Source organism: Hibiscus syriacus, unplaced genomic scaffold (assembly GCF_006381635.1).
Source record: "Hibiscus syriacus cultivar Baekdansim isolate YM2019G1 unplaced genomic scaffold, ASM638163v2 tig00018586_pilon, whole genome shotgun sequence".
NCBI lineage: Eukaryota > Viridiplantae > Streptophyta > Magnoliopsida > Malvales > Malvaceae > Hibiscus > Hibiscus syriacus.
In genome coordinates, this window is record NW_024062441.1 from 781,265 (window position 1) to 795,882 (window position 14,618).

At 34.1% G+C, this 14,618-nt stretch overlaps 1 protein-coding gene across 4 annotated transcripts; it reads right to left on the reverse strand.

Annotated features, from left to right (window-relative positions):
* Positions 1 to 687: 687 nt before the first annotated feature.
* On the reverse strand, positions 688 to 5,026 carry LOC120209275. Of its 4 annotated transcripts, none has more exons than XM_039208319.1 (6): positions 4,847 to 5,026; positions 4,703 to 4,734; positions 3,074 to 4,296; positions 2,838 to 2,970; positions 2,025 to 2,109; positions 688 to 1,170 (listed from the first exon to the last, which is right to left on the reverse strand). In XM_039208319.1, exons 3-6 carry the CDS (start codon positions 4,273 to 4,275, stop codon positions 905 to 907), a joined length of 1,686 nt encoding a protein of 561 aa, XP_039064250.1. In that variant the 5' UTR covers positions 4,276 to 4,296; positions 4,703 to 4,734; positions 4,847 to 5,026; the 3' UTR covers positions 688 to 904. The 4 variants fall into 4 exon arrangements, with proteins under 4 accessions (XP_039064250.1, XP_039064251.1, XP_039064252.1 ...); XM_039208320.1 differs by having other exon boundaries at positions 3,074 to 4,299; XM_039208321.1 differs by lacking the exon at positions 4,703 to 4,734.
* Between the last annotated feature and the right edge of the window lie 9,592 nt (positions 5,027 to 14,618).

Consider the following 14,618-nt stretch of genomic DNA (forward strand, 5'->3'; position numbering starts at 1 on the left):
CTCTAAAGTGGAGATATTCTCCGATTGTAGCGCATCATTGGAGATGTTCTAAGAATGCTCCAATCCAAGACAATTACATTCTTATATTTGAAATATAAAATACTTCTAAAATTTTAAATTATTTAAATTCATCTAAACTAATCTCAATCTAAAGAAGACATTGAATTTGAGAGGATTAGAGCCTGCAAATATTAAAATTTATTGAATGTTTTTTTAACTATGATAAACCTTATTTGAAGACATTCATCATTTTGATTATTTTGTTTCTTTAAAGTTGATCAGGACTTTGAGTAGATGTGAGAAAATGTAGAACTAATTTGGTGAGGAAATATAAGGTTATTTTATTTAAGGTAAACTACACATTTAATATCTAAACTATCAATTTTATTCTGTTTTAATATTTAAATTTTATTGTCTCAAAATCATATCAAACGTTTAGTTTAAATTTTAATTTAACATCCACAGTTAAAAATTTAGTAGTAGTAATGATGCGAAGTTATTTTTCCTTTTCAGATATTTCATGCATTTTGTATTGTAAACTCCACGTCATCCGTGTAATGTAAATATCACTTTTCTCATCCCTGGTTACTCAACAGGTTGAATCCAGCAGCTGTTGCCGAAACAAATTGAGGCCAACAAATACCAAAATACAAGAAGCTAAAGAATACTGAAGTTTAGCGCATTTGAATCCTGAGGAATGCAAAACATTACACCGTTAAATATTAAAAAAAAAGGCTTAAGATGGTTCGAGTCTACCATAAATGAACCAACAGAACTGTAGTGTGGCTTCAACCCTCCAATGCATTGCCACCACAAGGCATCACATGAACAAAAAATGGTTAAAGTTTACGACAGTAAATAAAATATATGTATATGATATCTGTAGAAACCTCTAAACCAGTCATCACTTTGATTCGTTCGCAGCAGCATCACCATTTTGTTGTTGGGTCTGGGACGGGTCATTGCGACTTTGCTGTGGTTGTTGGTGTTGGTGTTGCTGCTGCATCTGGTAAACATTTAGCTGCTGGTGTTGCTGAGGCTGTACCTGGAGCATTGGATGATTGATGGAAAGTTGCTGAGCCATACGGTTTGAAAGATGAACCTCTCCGCCAAACTCTGCTGCAGTGAGCTTCAGTCGTTGGACTTCAGCAGTTAATGCATCATTTAGTGCTACAAAACCAAACCAATAACGGAGTATCATTTTCTTTAGATACAATTGTATCATTAGCATAGTTAAGTCACATAAACGAATAAAAAGGAAAGTTAAAAGCAACCCAACTAACCAGCAGCCATATCAGTCAGTATTGCCCTAACAATCAAAATGAACACAATTTGGCCCCATTCAAGCATCTTTCATTTAGGCTTTGTTATGATAACATCATCATAATAACAAAAATAGTGCCATTCGTAAGAAAAATCTAAGAAGGTATTTATAATCATGCCTTGCATATAGCATGGTCATATAGCTTGATTTAGTTTTCACCCCAAAAAAATACCGTTATGAGCCCCATGTTTGATAAGCCTAAACCTCTTCCATCTCCGACTTGTTATGGATACATGCTGGTCTTATATAAATCAATACTAGCATCTATAAATGTAACTCAAAATGCAGCAACATGTATTCAAAATCCAGGAACTCAGAGAACTAAGCATTGAACGCTGCACCAACCAGGAATTCAGATCCAGCAACATGTATTCAAAATGCAGAGACATTTTCGAAAAAAGTAAATAGGGAAAACTAGTACTTAGAGTCTATATACTATCATGCTTTGCTAGAATTGTAGAGGATGCTCAATTCCAAATTGCTAAAAGAATAGGATACTCAATTCCAAATTGCCAAAAGTGGTGCAACTTCATAAAGCCAGCAATATAACATATTGGATCTGTGGGAAATCCTAGGGTCTACCAAATATGTAAAATATCATATCGGCGATCAAGATTTTCAAGTGAAATAGAAAAATGTATACCAATTGAGAAACTACTAGGAAACAGAATATATAAGATTTAATAATAAAGAAGTATACCATCTTTCAGTTGGGCCTGTTGCTCCATGGCCTGAAGACGAAACTTTAGCTCATTGTTCTGGCTTGAAAGCCCAGCAGAATCTCTCTGAAAAAGGACAGACCAACCAAAGGAACAAAACTCAACTTAATTAAATTATCTAATTATAATTAGAGTAATCTAATATTCGTTACTTAAACGGTCGGACATGATTAAAATAATTCAAATATTACTTCAATACTTTATACCATATTAAAAAGTAACTGTATTATATACAATACTTTCCGCTATTCAAATATGATTAGTCTAATGTAACATTCGTTCTTTAAATGGTTGAACATAATTAATGAACATAAATTATTTTAATAATTCGCGTATTACAATAATAAAGAATTTTCAAATCATATATATAATATTCAAAGTCTATAAACAGGAACACAATATTTATTATCAGATGTAGATCATATCACGTGGCAATTCATAAACTTTATATTTATGTAAATAAGATTAATCCGATCGATCGAATCTAAAAAAATTACATAACAACTCTATATTCTGTAAATTTTTCTAAAAAAATGATCCATCTTTTTTTCTTAGAGATTGGACAAAAATCTTGTTTAAATAAGGATCAATCCCTTTTATTCCAAACTAGATGCATTCAGACGCTTTTCATAACAAAAATAGCACCATTCCTGAAAAAACTATGAAAGTATTTATAATCATGCCTTGCATAGCACGGTCATATAGCTTGATTTAGTTTTCACACAAAAAAAACATTATGAGCCCTATGTGGTTGCCTCTGTTTGCATAGCATGGTCATATAATTTTGTACCCACCTGTAACATTGTTAGCTGTGCAGATAATGTCGTTGCCTCTGTTTGCAAAGTTTGCACCTTTTGTTCTAGTTCTGCAATATACTGCATCTTCCGCTGCTTGGAACGCGCAGCTGACTGACGATTAGCCAAAATCCTGTCATAAATACATCAGAAACATCAATCATGCCTAATTACACGCAACACCAAAAGCAGAATATAATAGAAAAGCAAGGAGAAGCAGAAGCGATGTACAAAACCTTTTGACGCGTTTTGGATCTACAGATGCCATCTCAGCAAGCTTCTCATTTTCCATGATCTTTTTAATCTCAGATTCATTGAACTCGCTACTCCCAATCTCAAAGTTGAATTTACTTGAATTTGCATCAGTTGAGCTACCAGGAGAGTGATGATTGCCATGATTTCCCAAAGGAGGAATCTTTGGTGTATCCTCATCAAATTGCAGACTTCCCATGTAACTGTCCATTGAGACACTTCTGTAATGCCGAACCGTCGGTGAAATATCTCCAGCAGCTCTCCTCTTGTTGACCCCTTCCCTCTTCTCCGTAGAAACGCCAAAAGTCATTCCATGTAAACTGAATGGATGTTTATTTACTCTACTATCAACTTCATTGTCACTACTTTCGCCACACGTCTTTGTGCCACTAGCTTTGCTGTCCAAATCCTTGTCCTCAGTACCAGATGAGTTCAATGTCTCAAGATTTTCCAAATTCATGTACGCATTAAACAAGTCATCCGCAACATCCCCATCAGATTTCCTCTCACCCATTACTTCTACATTACTGCCACGATCCTTTTTCCATTCTGATTCACGTTTCACCAACTGAATCGGTTTCTCTGAACCAAAAGAACTTTCCCTACCTGAAACTGACCTATCCAACATGCCACAACCCCCTATAGGAACCAATTGAGGGGAAGACTGAATCATATTAGAAAATCCAAATGGAACATCGCTGCTAGACCGCCTATGTCCTTTACGTGGAGGTAGGCTTGAACTCTCACCGATGCGGAACTCGTTACTTCCTCCGCCAACAGGTGAAGGGAGAGAGGACCTTACATTAGAATTGACAACCCTTTCTTCCATAGAAACATCATTAGAAGCGGGATCAGATAGAGATGGGACAGAAGGATCTCGATAAGGGGGAGGACACAATGGGGGCAATCTGTCAAGTGATAAGAATGTGGGCTGAGATAAAGACCTCGAATAACTCGGTGCCCCTTGTTGAGCATTGGGACGCGAACCAACCATCTGTTGCGAATAAGGCAATGGAGCAGTAGGGTTGTTGGGGTGTGAAGGAGGTATCCCAGGTCTCTTGTTACTGTTGTTCTCAGGACTCAAACGCATATAAGACGGGGAAGAAGATGAAGTCATTTGTGAGGCACTGAAAGTGGGTATATCTAAGTTGCTTTGAGGCTTGGGGATTGAATTCGTACCATCCATTTTATTTCATAGTATTCTCAACTGCTACATGGAAAAAGAAAATCAAATGAAAATGAAAAGAGACGAGAAAAAAAACCAAACTACTTGTATTAATATATATACCTGGTTAAGAAAGCCCTAGATTTTATGCAGTACAATGAATGAAAATAAGGAGCCTAAATATGCAAAGTGAATCAAAAAGATTGCCCAGTATTATAGCCAAATATGGTCCTAAAAATCCAATAAAAAAGACTATGAAGTGAAGAGGAGTTTTGCCAAAAGCTAAAAAAATCAAAACCGAAAGAACCATCTAATACTTACCTGAAAGCTAAAACATCAAAAAGTCTAAAGTTCACTTCCACGGCTATATTCAAAGAACAAATAAATCGGTAAAACAAGCTTAAAGCCCTAGAAATGAAAAATAGGAAGCCAGCCAAAGCAAAGTTACCTCGCAGCCACACAAAAATTAGTCAAAACCAGCTGAAGAAAAAGCAGAACACAGTAAAACCAATCACAATTGAGATGGGTTTAACGCTAAACCGATTATCAAACCAAAATAAAATGTGGGTATAGTAGAGAAGAAGAAGCTCACCAGGTGAAGTATTTGAAAGGAAAGTGAATGAAAACAAGAATTTTGGGAAAGATGGAAACTTTAAGGAAAGGAGAGGTCGAAGAAGGTAAGACAATCCGAATTTTCCCCTTTCCTTTTGTGTCCAAAGAGTGTATTTCTCTTTTAAACCGTAGTCTACGTTGTGTTTCTCGGGTTGATTTTGGTGATCTCGTCTCTTGATTTTCCACACTCGTCAAGTTCTTCTGGATAAAAATTCAACTTAATTAAATTATCTAATTTTAATTAGTATAATCTAATATCCGTTACTTAAAGTTGAACATGATTAAAATAATTCAAATATTACTTCAATAATTTATACCATATTAAAAAGCAATTGTATTGTACAATACTCTTCGCTATACAAATGTGATTAGTCTAATTTAAATGGTTGAACATAATCAATAAACAAACTTATTTCAATAATTCATGTACTACAAAGAATTTTCAAGCCATATATATAAAAAATAAAAATCTTTTATAAGATACACGATATTACAATATCAGAGGTAATCGTTAAATAATTTATTTACATAAATAAGATTAATTCAATTAATCGAATCTTTAAACAAGAATTTATTCTCAATTAAATGGGTTCGGGCGTTTTTAAAAATATAATCGATCTTTATTATTAGAGATTATATAGAAATTCTATTTAAGTAAGAATCCATCTCTTTTATTCTAAAGTAAATGGCTTGTGAGAATGAAACGATTGATGAAGCACTTACAAGAAGATGAGAAAAATAAAATCAAGTCTAGAAATCAACACATGAACCCATAAATCTACGGGGATTAATCCATCATCTATCCTTAATTGTCCTGTCACTCGTTCAAGAATTTCTTCAATTTGAAAGTGTTGAAAATATTTTGATATTTTGATATAACAAATTAAGTTAAATGAATTTTAAGATTTTCCAAAAATATTTTCTAAGTATATTCGATATAATTATTTGAATATCAAAATATTATTCCAAATCTTTCAAATGTCATTTTTAATCCTTACTCAAGTGTAAAATTAAGTTTTAGTCTTAAAATAATTTCAAAACAATTTTACAAAATATTTCGAACCATTTCAAAGCCAAAATTTCCAGATTGCTCAGAGGGAACTGATTCCCCCCAAGGGGGTACCGATTCCCCCTGAATGGTTTGGCTCCGAGATTTCTAGTATGCTCGGAGGGAAAAAATTCCCCCCAGGGGGTACCGATTTCCCCCACTGTTCAACGGTCGAAATATTTGAATTTTACACTTAGGGAACTGATTCCCCATGAGGGGTACCGATTCCCCCCACGCTCCAAGCAAAAATATTAATTGTTTTCATACTTAAACGGCTCCAAAAACTTCATTAATGATCCCCAACAATCGGAAGTGATTCAAGGTGTACTTAAGCAAGCTTAGAAGCCATTGATCAACAACAAGAAACAACAAACAACTAGAATCAAGAGAGAATCAAAGAGAAAGCATCAACCGATTCCCCCCAGGGGGTACCGATTCCCCCCACTGTTCAACGGTCGAAATATTTGAATTTTACACTTAGGGAACCGATTCCCCATGAGGGGTACCGATTCCCCCCACGCTCCAAGCAAAAATATTAATTGTTTTCACACTTAAACGGCTCCAAAAACTTTATTAATGATCCCCAACGTTCAGAAGTGATTCAAGGTGTATTTAAGCAAGCTTAGAAGCCATTGATCAACAACAAGAAACAACAAGCAACTAGAATCAAGAGAGAATCAAAGAGAAATCATCAAACCTCAAGTTTGAGCATTTCAAGCCTATTTTTCATTCAATATTCATTTTGCTTTCAAGAACACTTATTGTGCTCAATTGTATTCATTCTTGAGAGTTCTTTTCTTTGTTCTAGAATTGTGCAAACAATCTACCTTGTGAGGATTTCCTTGTAAGTTTGCAAATTTGTATTGTTCTCTTTGGGAGAGAGTGTTCTCAAGAATTTGGGGTATAATTCTTGAGGGTTTGTAAGGTTACTCTTTGTCCTCAAAAGAAAGACAAATTAGTGAATTTGTGGAAAATACTTAGTGTTGATAGCTAAGGTAGTGGACGTAGACTTTGATTGAAAAAGTCGAACCACTCTAAATCGCTGTGCAATTACTTTCAATTTTCTGTAAAAGCTTTCACCAAATTTTTAATTGCCAATTTACCCCCTCTTGGTCGATTTCATCAATCGATTAACTCAACAATTGGTATCAGAGCCTAACTCATTTGAAGGTTTAATCGTCTCTTGAGTCGATTCGGGAAGAGTTACATCGATAATCAAAGTCATCAATGACCTCTGCTTCAAACTTCGACTCCAGTCTCGATTCGATGCCCGTCAACAAGACTCCTTTCTTCAATGAGGCTAACTATGTCTATTAGAAAAATAGGATGATGTACTTCATTCAAGCAAGTGACATGGGAGCATGGAATGTCGTAGTAGAAGGATACATCAATCCTCTCACTCATCCAAGATTGTGGAGTGAAGGAGAGACAAAAATGTTCCAGCTCAACTCCAAAGCCATCCATATCATATTTTGTGCTCTTGGACCAGATGAATACGGAAGAGTTTCATCTTGTACAACCTCCAAAGAAATATGGGACAAACTTCAAGTCACTCATGAAGGTACCGATGAGGTAAAGAAATCTAAAATTAGTATTCTAACGCATAGCTATGAAAATTTCAGGATGAAACCAAATGAAAATATCAAAGCTATAACAGATAGATTTTCAACGATTGTCAATGGTCTCAAATCATATGGAGAGATCATTTCAAATGAAAAGCTTGTGAGGAAGTTAGTCTATTCCCTTCCAAAATCGTGGCAATCAAAGGACGGCAATCATCGAGTCTAAGGACCTCACTCATGAAATGATGCTTGAAGATGAGGTGGACCTTGATAAGATTGAAGAGACACCAAAGGAGAAGGAGAAGAAGAAAAATATTGGAGTTGCTCTCAAATCCACAAAAGATGAGAGTGATTCGGATGAAGATGACGATGACGAGGAAATGACATTGTTTGCCAAACGGTTCAGAAAAATGATGAGACCTTACCGAGGAAGAAAATTCAAACGAAATGAAGGCCTCAAAAATGAACCAAAAGAGAATGATCCGATCATTTGCTATGAATGCAAAAAGCCAGGGCATGTCAAATATGATTGCCCACAATTAAAGAGAAAGGGTCAATCAAAGAATAAGCACAAGGCTCATGTGGCTACATGGAGCGATGAAGAAGGTTCCGATGAAGAGGAACAAGAAGTAGCAAACTTGTGCATGATGGCATTCGGGGAAGATTCTAAGGTAACCTCTAACTCATCTGATTTTGATGATTTATCCTATGATGAGCTATTAGAGGAATATAATGGGTTGGCTTCGGATTATGAGAAATTGTTTTTAAAATATAAAAATGACGTTTCAAAATTGAAAAATGAAAATAAACTCATATCCAAAACCAACAACGATCTTGAAAGTAAAATCAAAGATTTGCAAATCAAACTAGAAGAGTTTGAAAAGAAAAATTTGGATTTGCAAAATTTACTTTCAAAGGTCATTTATGATCATCAAAAGAAAATTGATGATCTTAAAGCTTCTTTTGATAAAGTTGGAACAAAACGTTTTGAAAATGGAGAAAATTCAAAATCCAACTTTGTTAGAAAAAATTTTAAAAACTACAATCATAGTGGTCCCCAAAGAACCTCTAATGAAAAAATCGTTAGAAGTATATGGGTTCCTAAAGAGCTCATTACTACTAAAGATAAGGATATCCTACACAAATGGATACCTAAGGGGACTAGGATTTTGGAAACTAATGAATATGGACCCAAAATAACTTGGGTACCGAAAATTAGAAATTAATCTATGTTTGTAGGAAAATGAGCATTGCTACAAGGCAAGGGAAACAAATCCAAATTCATGGTACCTTGATAGTGGATGCTCAAGACACATGACCGGAGACAAAAGCCGGTTCAATGAGCTTAACGCCAAAAATGGAGGAGAAGTGACTTTTGGTGATGATTCAAAAGGTCACATTGAAGGTATTGGTACTATTGGTAATACCTTCCATACAAATTAAGAATGTTTTATATGTGAATGGATTAAAGCATAATCTATTGAGTATTTGTCAATTTTGTGATAAGGGATTCAATGTCATGTTTGATATTAATGGTTGTAAAGTCATTGACATTGCATCTAATTGGATTATGCTTGTTGGTCATAGAATAGGAAACATATACATGGTGTATTTAGATTCTATTGATATGACTAATTTGTGCCTAGTTGCTAAGGATGAACATGATAGTTGGTTATGGCATAGGAGACTAGGACATGCTAGTATGAGTATTTTGCAACGGCTAATTCAAGGTGATTTAGTTCGAGGGTTGCCTAAGCTTAAATTTGATAATGATAAAATCTGTGATGCTTGTGCTAAAGGAAAACAAAAGCGAGTTTCTTTTAAATCCATTAATGACGTATCAACTAGTAGAGTATTACAATTTGAAAAATTCATCACGTTTTCAAAAGTAATCCAAAACGATAAAGGTTACTCTATAACTAGTGTTAGGAGTGATCATGGCACTGAATTTGAAAATCTTGGATTTACTGAGTTTTGTAATTCTAATGGTATTAGCCACAATTTTTCAGCACCTAGAACCCCTCAACAAAATAGAGTTGTTGAGAGGAAAAATCGAACTTTAGAAGAAATGGCTAGAACCATGCTTTGTGAAAATAATTTGCCAAAATATTTTTGGGCGGAAGCCACAAATACCGCTTGTTATGTTGTAAATCGAGTAATGATTATGTCTATTTTAAAGAAAACTCCATATGAAATTTTCAAAAATAAAAGCCTAACATTAGCTATTTTTATCCTTTTGGATGTAAATGTTTTGTTTTAAACAACAGTAAAGAAAACCTTGGCAAATTTGATGCTAAAAGTGATGAAGGAATTTTTCTGGGTTATTCCTTAAATTCTAAAGCTTATCGAGTATTTAATAAAAGAGCTTTAGTTGTAGAAGAGTCTATACATGTTGTTTTCGATGATAATCCCTTTCCGAGGAAGGATTCTTGTGTGAATGATGATGTAGGTGTTATAAATACAAATGACGTTAGACATGACGTTGGAGAACCATCATCAAAGGAAAAAACGAAAAATTAGGAAACTCATGATCCTCTTGAAAATCCAACCATTGAAGAAAGGGAAGTATCTTATCCAAGAGAGTACAACTATGTCAAGGATGGTGAGAATATAGGTGATCCATCCAAAGAGGTAACAACTCGATCTTCTCTTAGAAATATTTGTAATTAGTTTGCATTTATTTCATGCATAGAGCCTAAGAATATTAAAGAAGCATTAAATGATGAACATTGGATTATGGCTATGCAAGAAAAATTAAATCAATTTGAGAGAAGTAAATTATGGACATTAGTTGAAAGGCCTAGTAATAAATCTACTGTAGGTACTAGATGGGTATTTAGGAATAAGCTTGATGAGAGTGGTAATATAGTGAGAAACAAGGCTAGACTTGTTGCTCAAGGGTATACTCAAGAAGAGGGCATAGACTATGATGAAACATACGCTCCCGTAGCTAGGATGGAAGCAATTAGAATGTTATTAGCATTTGCATGTTTTCATGAATTTAAATTATATCAAATGGATGTTAAAAGTGCATTTTTAAATGGTTTTCTAAAGGAAGAAGTGTATTTGGAACAACCTCCAGGTTTTGAAGATTCAAAATTTTCGGATCATGTTCTTAAATTGACAAAAGCGCTTTATAGTTTAAAACAAGCTCCTAGAGCTTGGTATGAAAGATTGTCAAACTTTTTAATTGAAAAAGGTTTTTCAAAAGGGAAGGTTGACACTACATTGTTTTTAAAGCATAAAGGTAAAGATTTATTAGTAGTTCAAATTTATGTTGATGATATAATATTTGGTTCTACTAATGATGTTCTTTGCCAAGAATTTTCTAAGCTAATGCAAAGTGAGTTTGAGATGAGCATGATGGGGGAGCTCTCATTTTTCTTGGGACTCCAAATCAAGCAAAGAAAAGATGGCATCTTCATCAATCAAGCTAAGTACGTCAAAGATATGCTCAAAAAGTTTGGATTGGAAAATGGCAAACCTCACGACACTCCAATGAGCTCTTCAACAAAGCTTGACTTAGATGAAGGAGGTAAATGTGTAGATGTTAAATTATATAGGTCAATGATTGGCTCTTTGCTTTATCTAACTGCAAGTAGACCGGACATTATGTTTAGTGTTTGCTTATGTGCTAGATTTCAATCATGTCATAAGGAATCACATTTACTAGCTGTTGAGAGAATCTTTAGATACCTTAAGGATACTCCTAGTTTAGGACTTTGGTATCCTAGAGACTCTAGCTTTAGCTTGCATGCCTTTTCTGATGTGGATTATGGATGATGCAAATTAGATAGGAAAAGCACCTCCGATACTTGCCAATTCCTTGGAAATATGTTGATTTTTTGGTTTTCAAAGAAACAAAATTGTGTTGCATTATCTACCACTGAAGCCGAATATATTTCAACTGGTAGTTGTTGTGTACAAGTTTTATGGATGAAACAATAACCTTTTGATTATGGAATTGAAGTTGGTACCATTCCTATCAAGTGTGACGATACTAGTGCTACTTGTCTCACTACAAATCTCATCCAACACTCTAGAACTAAGCATATTGAAATAAGACATCACTTCATTAGAGACCATGTCGCTAAGGAAGATGTAGTTCTAGAATTTGTTGATACTTTGCACCTATTAGCGGATATCTTTACAAAACCTTTAGACAATGAAAGATTTTGGACACTTAGGAGAGAATTAGGTTTGACCAATTTGACCAACCTATCTTCACTTAGTGTTTAAAATAATTTTAGCATTTTTAAGACTAAATGAAAAATGCTTAGAATAGTAATTTTTGATTGCATTCATTGCTATTAGTTAGGAGGAGTTTATGATTCTTGATGAAAATTAACTTTATGTTCAAATATAGTTTAAAGATTAATTTGATTGTTTGAACATGATTAATTTTTCATTGCCCAATTAATTTTCAATATATGATGAGTTGCCAATACCACTAGAGAAAGTTAATTTAGCATTTTGTGTGTGTTTAAAATTGGATTTTAGCATTTTGGTACAGAGGGAATCGATATCCTCATTAGGGAACTGATTCCCCCTTTGAAGGGGAACCAATTCCCCCTAGGGGAATCGATACCCCCATGGGGTTATGGATTTTAACACGGGCATAACTCCTAAAAATCTCAAACCCTCTTCTTCTCTCATTACCACCGTTCTCCTCCTCTACTCTCTTCATATCTCCACTTTACCTCAAAACAACATTTTTAATCGGAATTCTCTTCAAATATCATCTTCTAAACTTGCTAGCATCATTAAAATCGTGCAAACAACATCAAAATTCACTTAATCTCATCTTTCAAGGAAATTTTTTTTAGACTCTCTATTTAATTGATTTTGAACATATGACTAGTTTTAATTAGTTCTAGATAGAAATAGTGATCGGGCATTGATTGTTTAGTGATTAGAAACTAGATATTACAACTAATTTCATCAAAAACACACGAATTTTCCAAAATTTTTGAAATTTTTGAAATAAAAAAAAATTGTTTTTCAAATTATTGTGTTTTAATTGAATTATGTTGTTGTTATGAAAACTATACATATATTGTTTTTCAAAACCTTATTTTTCAATAGTTTTCAAAAACTTTGCCCATTAGGATTGGTTTAGAGAACCTTGAAATATTGAGGACTCAATTGAGTTTTAGGATTGATTGAATTGCATACATGTGTTTTCTAAATTGCAGGTTATCCATTCTATTCCGATTTCCTAAACCATGTCCAATCCTAAACGTGCTAGGTCATCATCTAGTCGCTCAAATCGTCAATCCAACCCACCTCCAAATCCTCCTCCTATTCCTGAAATTCCAATTCCTAATCCTAATCCCATTGATCCTAATATGATTATCCAAAACTCGTGCTTCAATCATCCTGGTCCTAGAAATCATCGTTTTTGGTATTATCAATATTTTGACTCTTACAAAATTAGAGAAGAATGTATCCCTTCTCGTCAAGCTATGATTGTAACATCCTCCATGCCGGGTTAGTGATTAATTTGCAAAGTTTCAACATTTGGTGATTAAAGTAGAATAATTATATAGTTTAAAAATAATGGTTAGTAAATATGAAATGAATGTAAGGACAAAATGGTCATTTGTAAGGAAAAATTATAATTAAAAAAATGTTATGGGGTTATATTAGAACCCACGTGGGGCATTAGTATTCCAGAATCCTCTCATTTCTTCTTCCTTCTTTCTTATCTTCTTCTCTTCCTTCTCCAAACGTGAAGCTTGCAAGTAAAGGTAAGAATCTGAACCTTGGTAGTTTCTTTGATTTTTAGCTTGGAAATTGAAGTTTGGATGTTATATAAGCTAAAGGAAAGCTTATATGACATTAAAACAACAAGATAAGTGTTTTAGAGATAGATTTGGAAAATGAGTTTTTAGATGAAATTTTGATATGGATGAGTTTTTGAAGTTTGAATAAGATTTTTGACTTGTCAATAAGTTAATTAAGAAGTATGAGGTAATAGAATTGAAATTAGAACAAGTTGAAATTTGGGTTAGATTCTTAAATTCTTTATGGAGAATTAGATTTCTAAGTTTTAGAAATATTTAATGGATAATAATTAGCTTAAGTAAGAGTATGCAAGTTAGGAAATAAGAAAGAGGATGATATATGAAGTATTAAGCTGAAAAGAGTGGATTTTCGGGCATAAAAGAGGATTCTGGGCAGAGTGCATCGATGCATATTCATAGTGCATCGATGCATAAAGTTTAAAACCCAGAAATTATTTGAAGGTGTATCGATGCATTGGTAATGCATCGATGCACTCTTTTAAAATAGAAACATCGAATGCAATTAGTGCATCGATGCATAAGTCATGCATCGATGCATCCCAGTAATAATACAACATCGAATGCATTTTATGCACCGATGCATCAGTAGTGCATCGATGCATACCTTCATTAAAGGATGAAATTGGCTTTTCTATGAGTCTAAGGAATGATAGTTTAGAATATATAATTAGTATACTGATAAGTATCATTGAATTATTATGTAGATACTGAGCCTACACGAGTTCGGGAACAATCTACAAGTAGGATCGATCGAGGAAAAGGAAAAGAAATATAGGTGAGTGCATATGCATAGCATAATTATAGAAATATACTCCATTCTAGACTTGTGATAAGTCTAGATTTTATATCTTGGTACATGAGCATATTCTGTATTATGAGACATGACATGAGTTCATATAAAATGCATTATATGACATGACTATGTGGGAAAAGTTATGAGCTATGTGAAAAGGTAAGAATTTACATGTCTACGCGATATAGACTACGTGAAATGTAAAAGCCCATGTTATGTAGATGAGAACTATAGGTATAGTTGGCATGCCAAGGGTAGAGGGTCTACGCGGTCCTTCGGGACATATGTATATTCTTTGGAACATGTGTGAAGTCTTGAAAGACACATACTTGATCCCTAGTATATGTATATGATTCTTAAGGAATTCTATGTGGTCCTTATGGACATCATTATATGGCACTACGGTGTAATTCTACGCGGTCCTTCGGGATATATATATATTCTGTGGAACATGTGTGAAGTCTTGGAAAGACACATACTTGATCCCTAGTATATGTATATGATTCTTAAGGAATTATATGTGGTTCTTATGGACATCATTA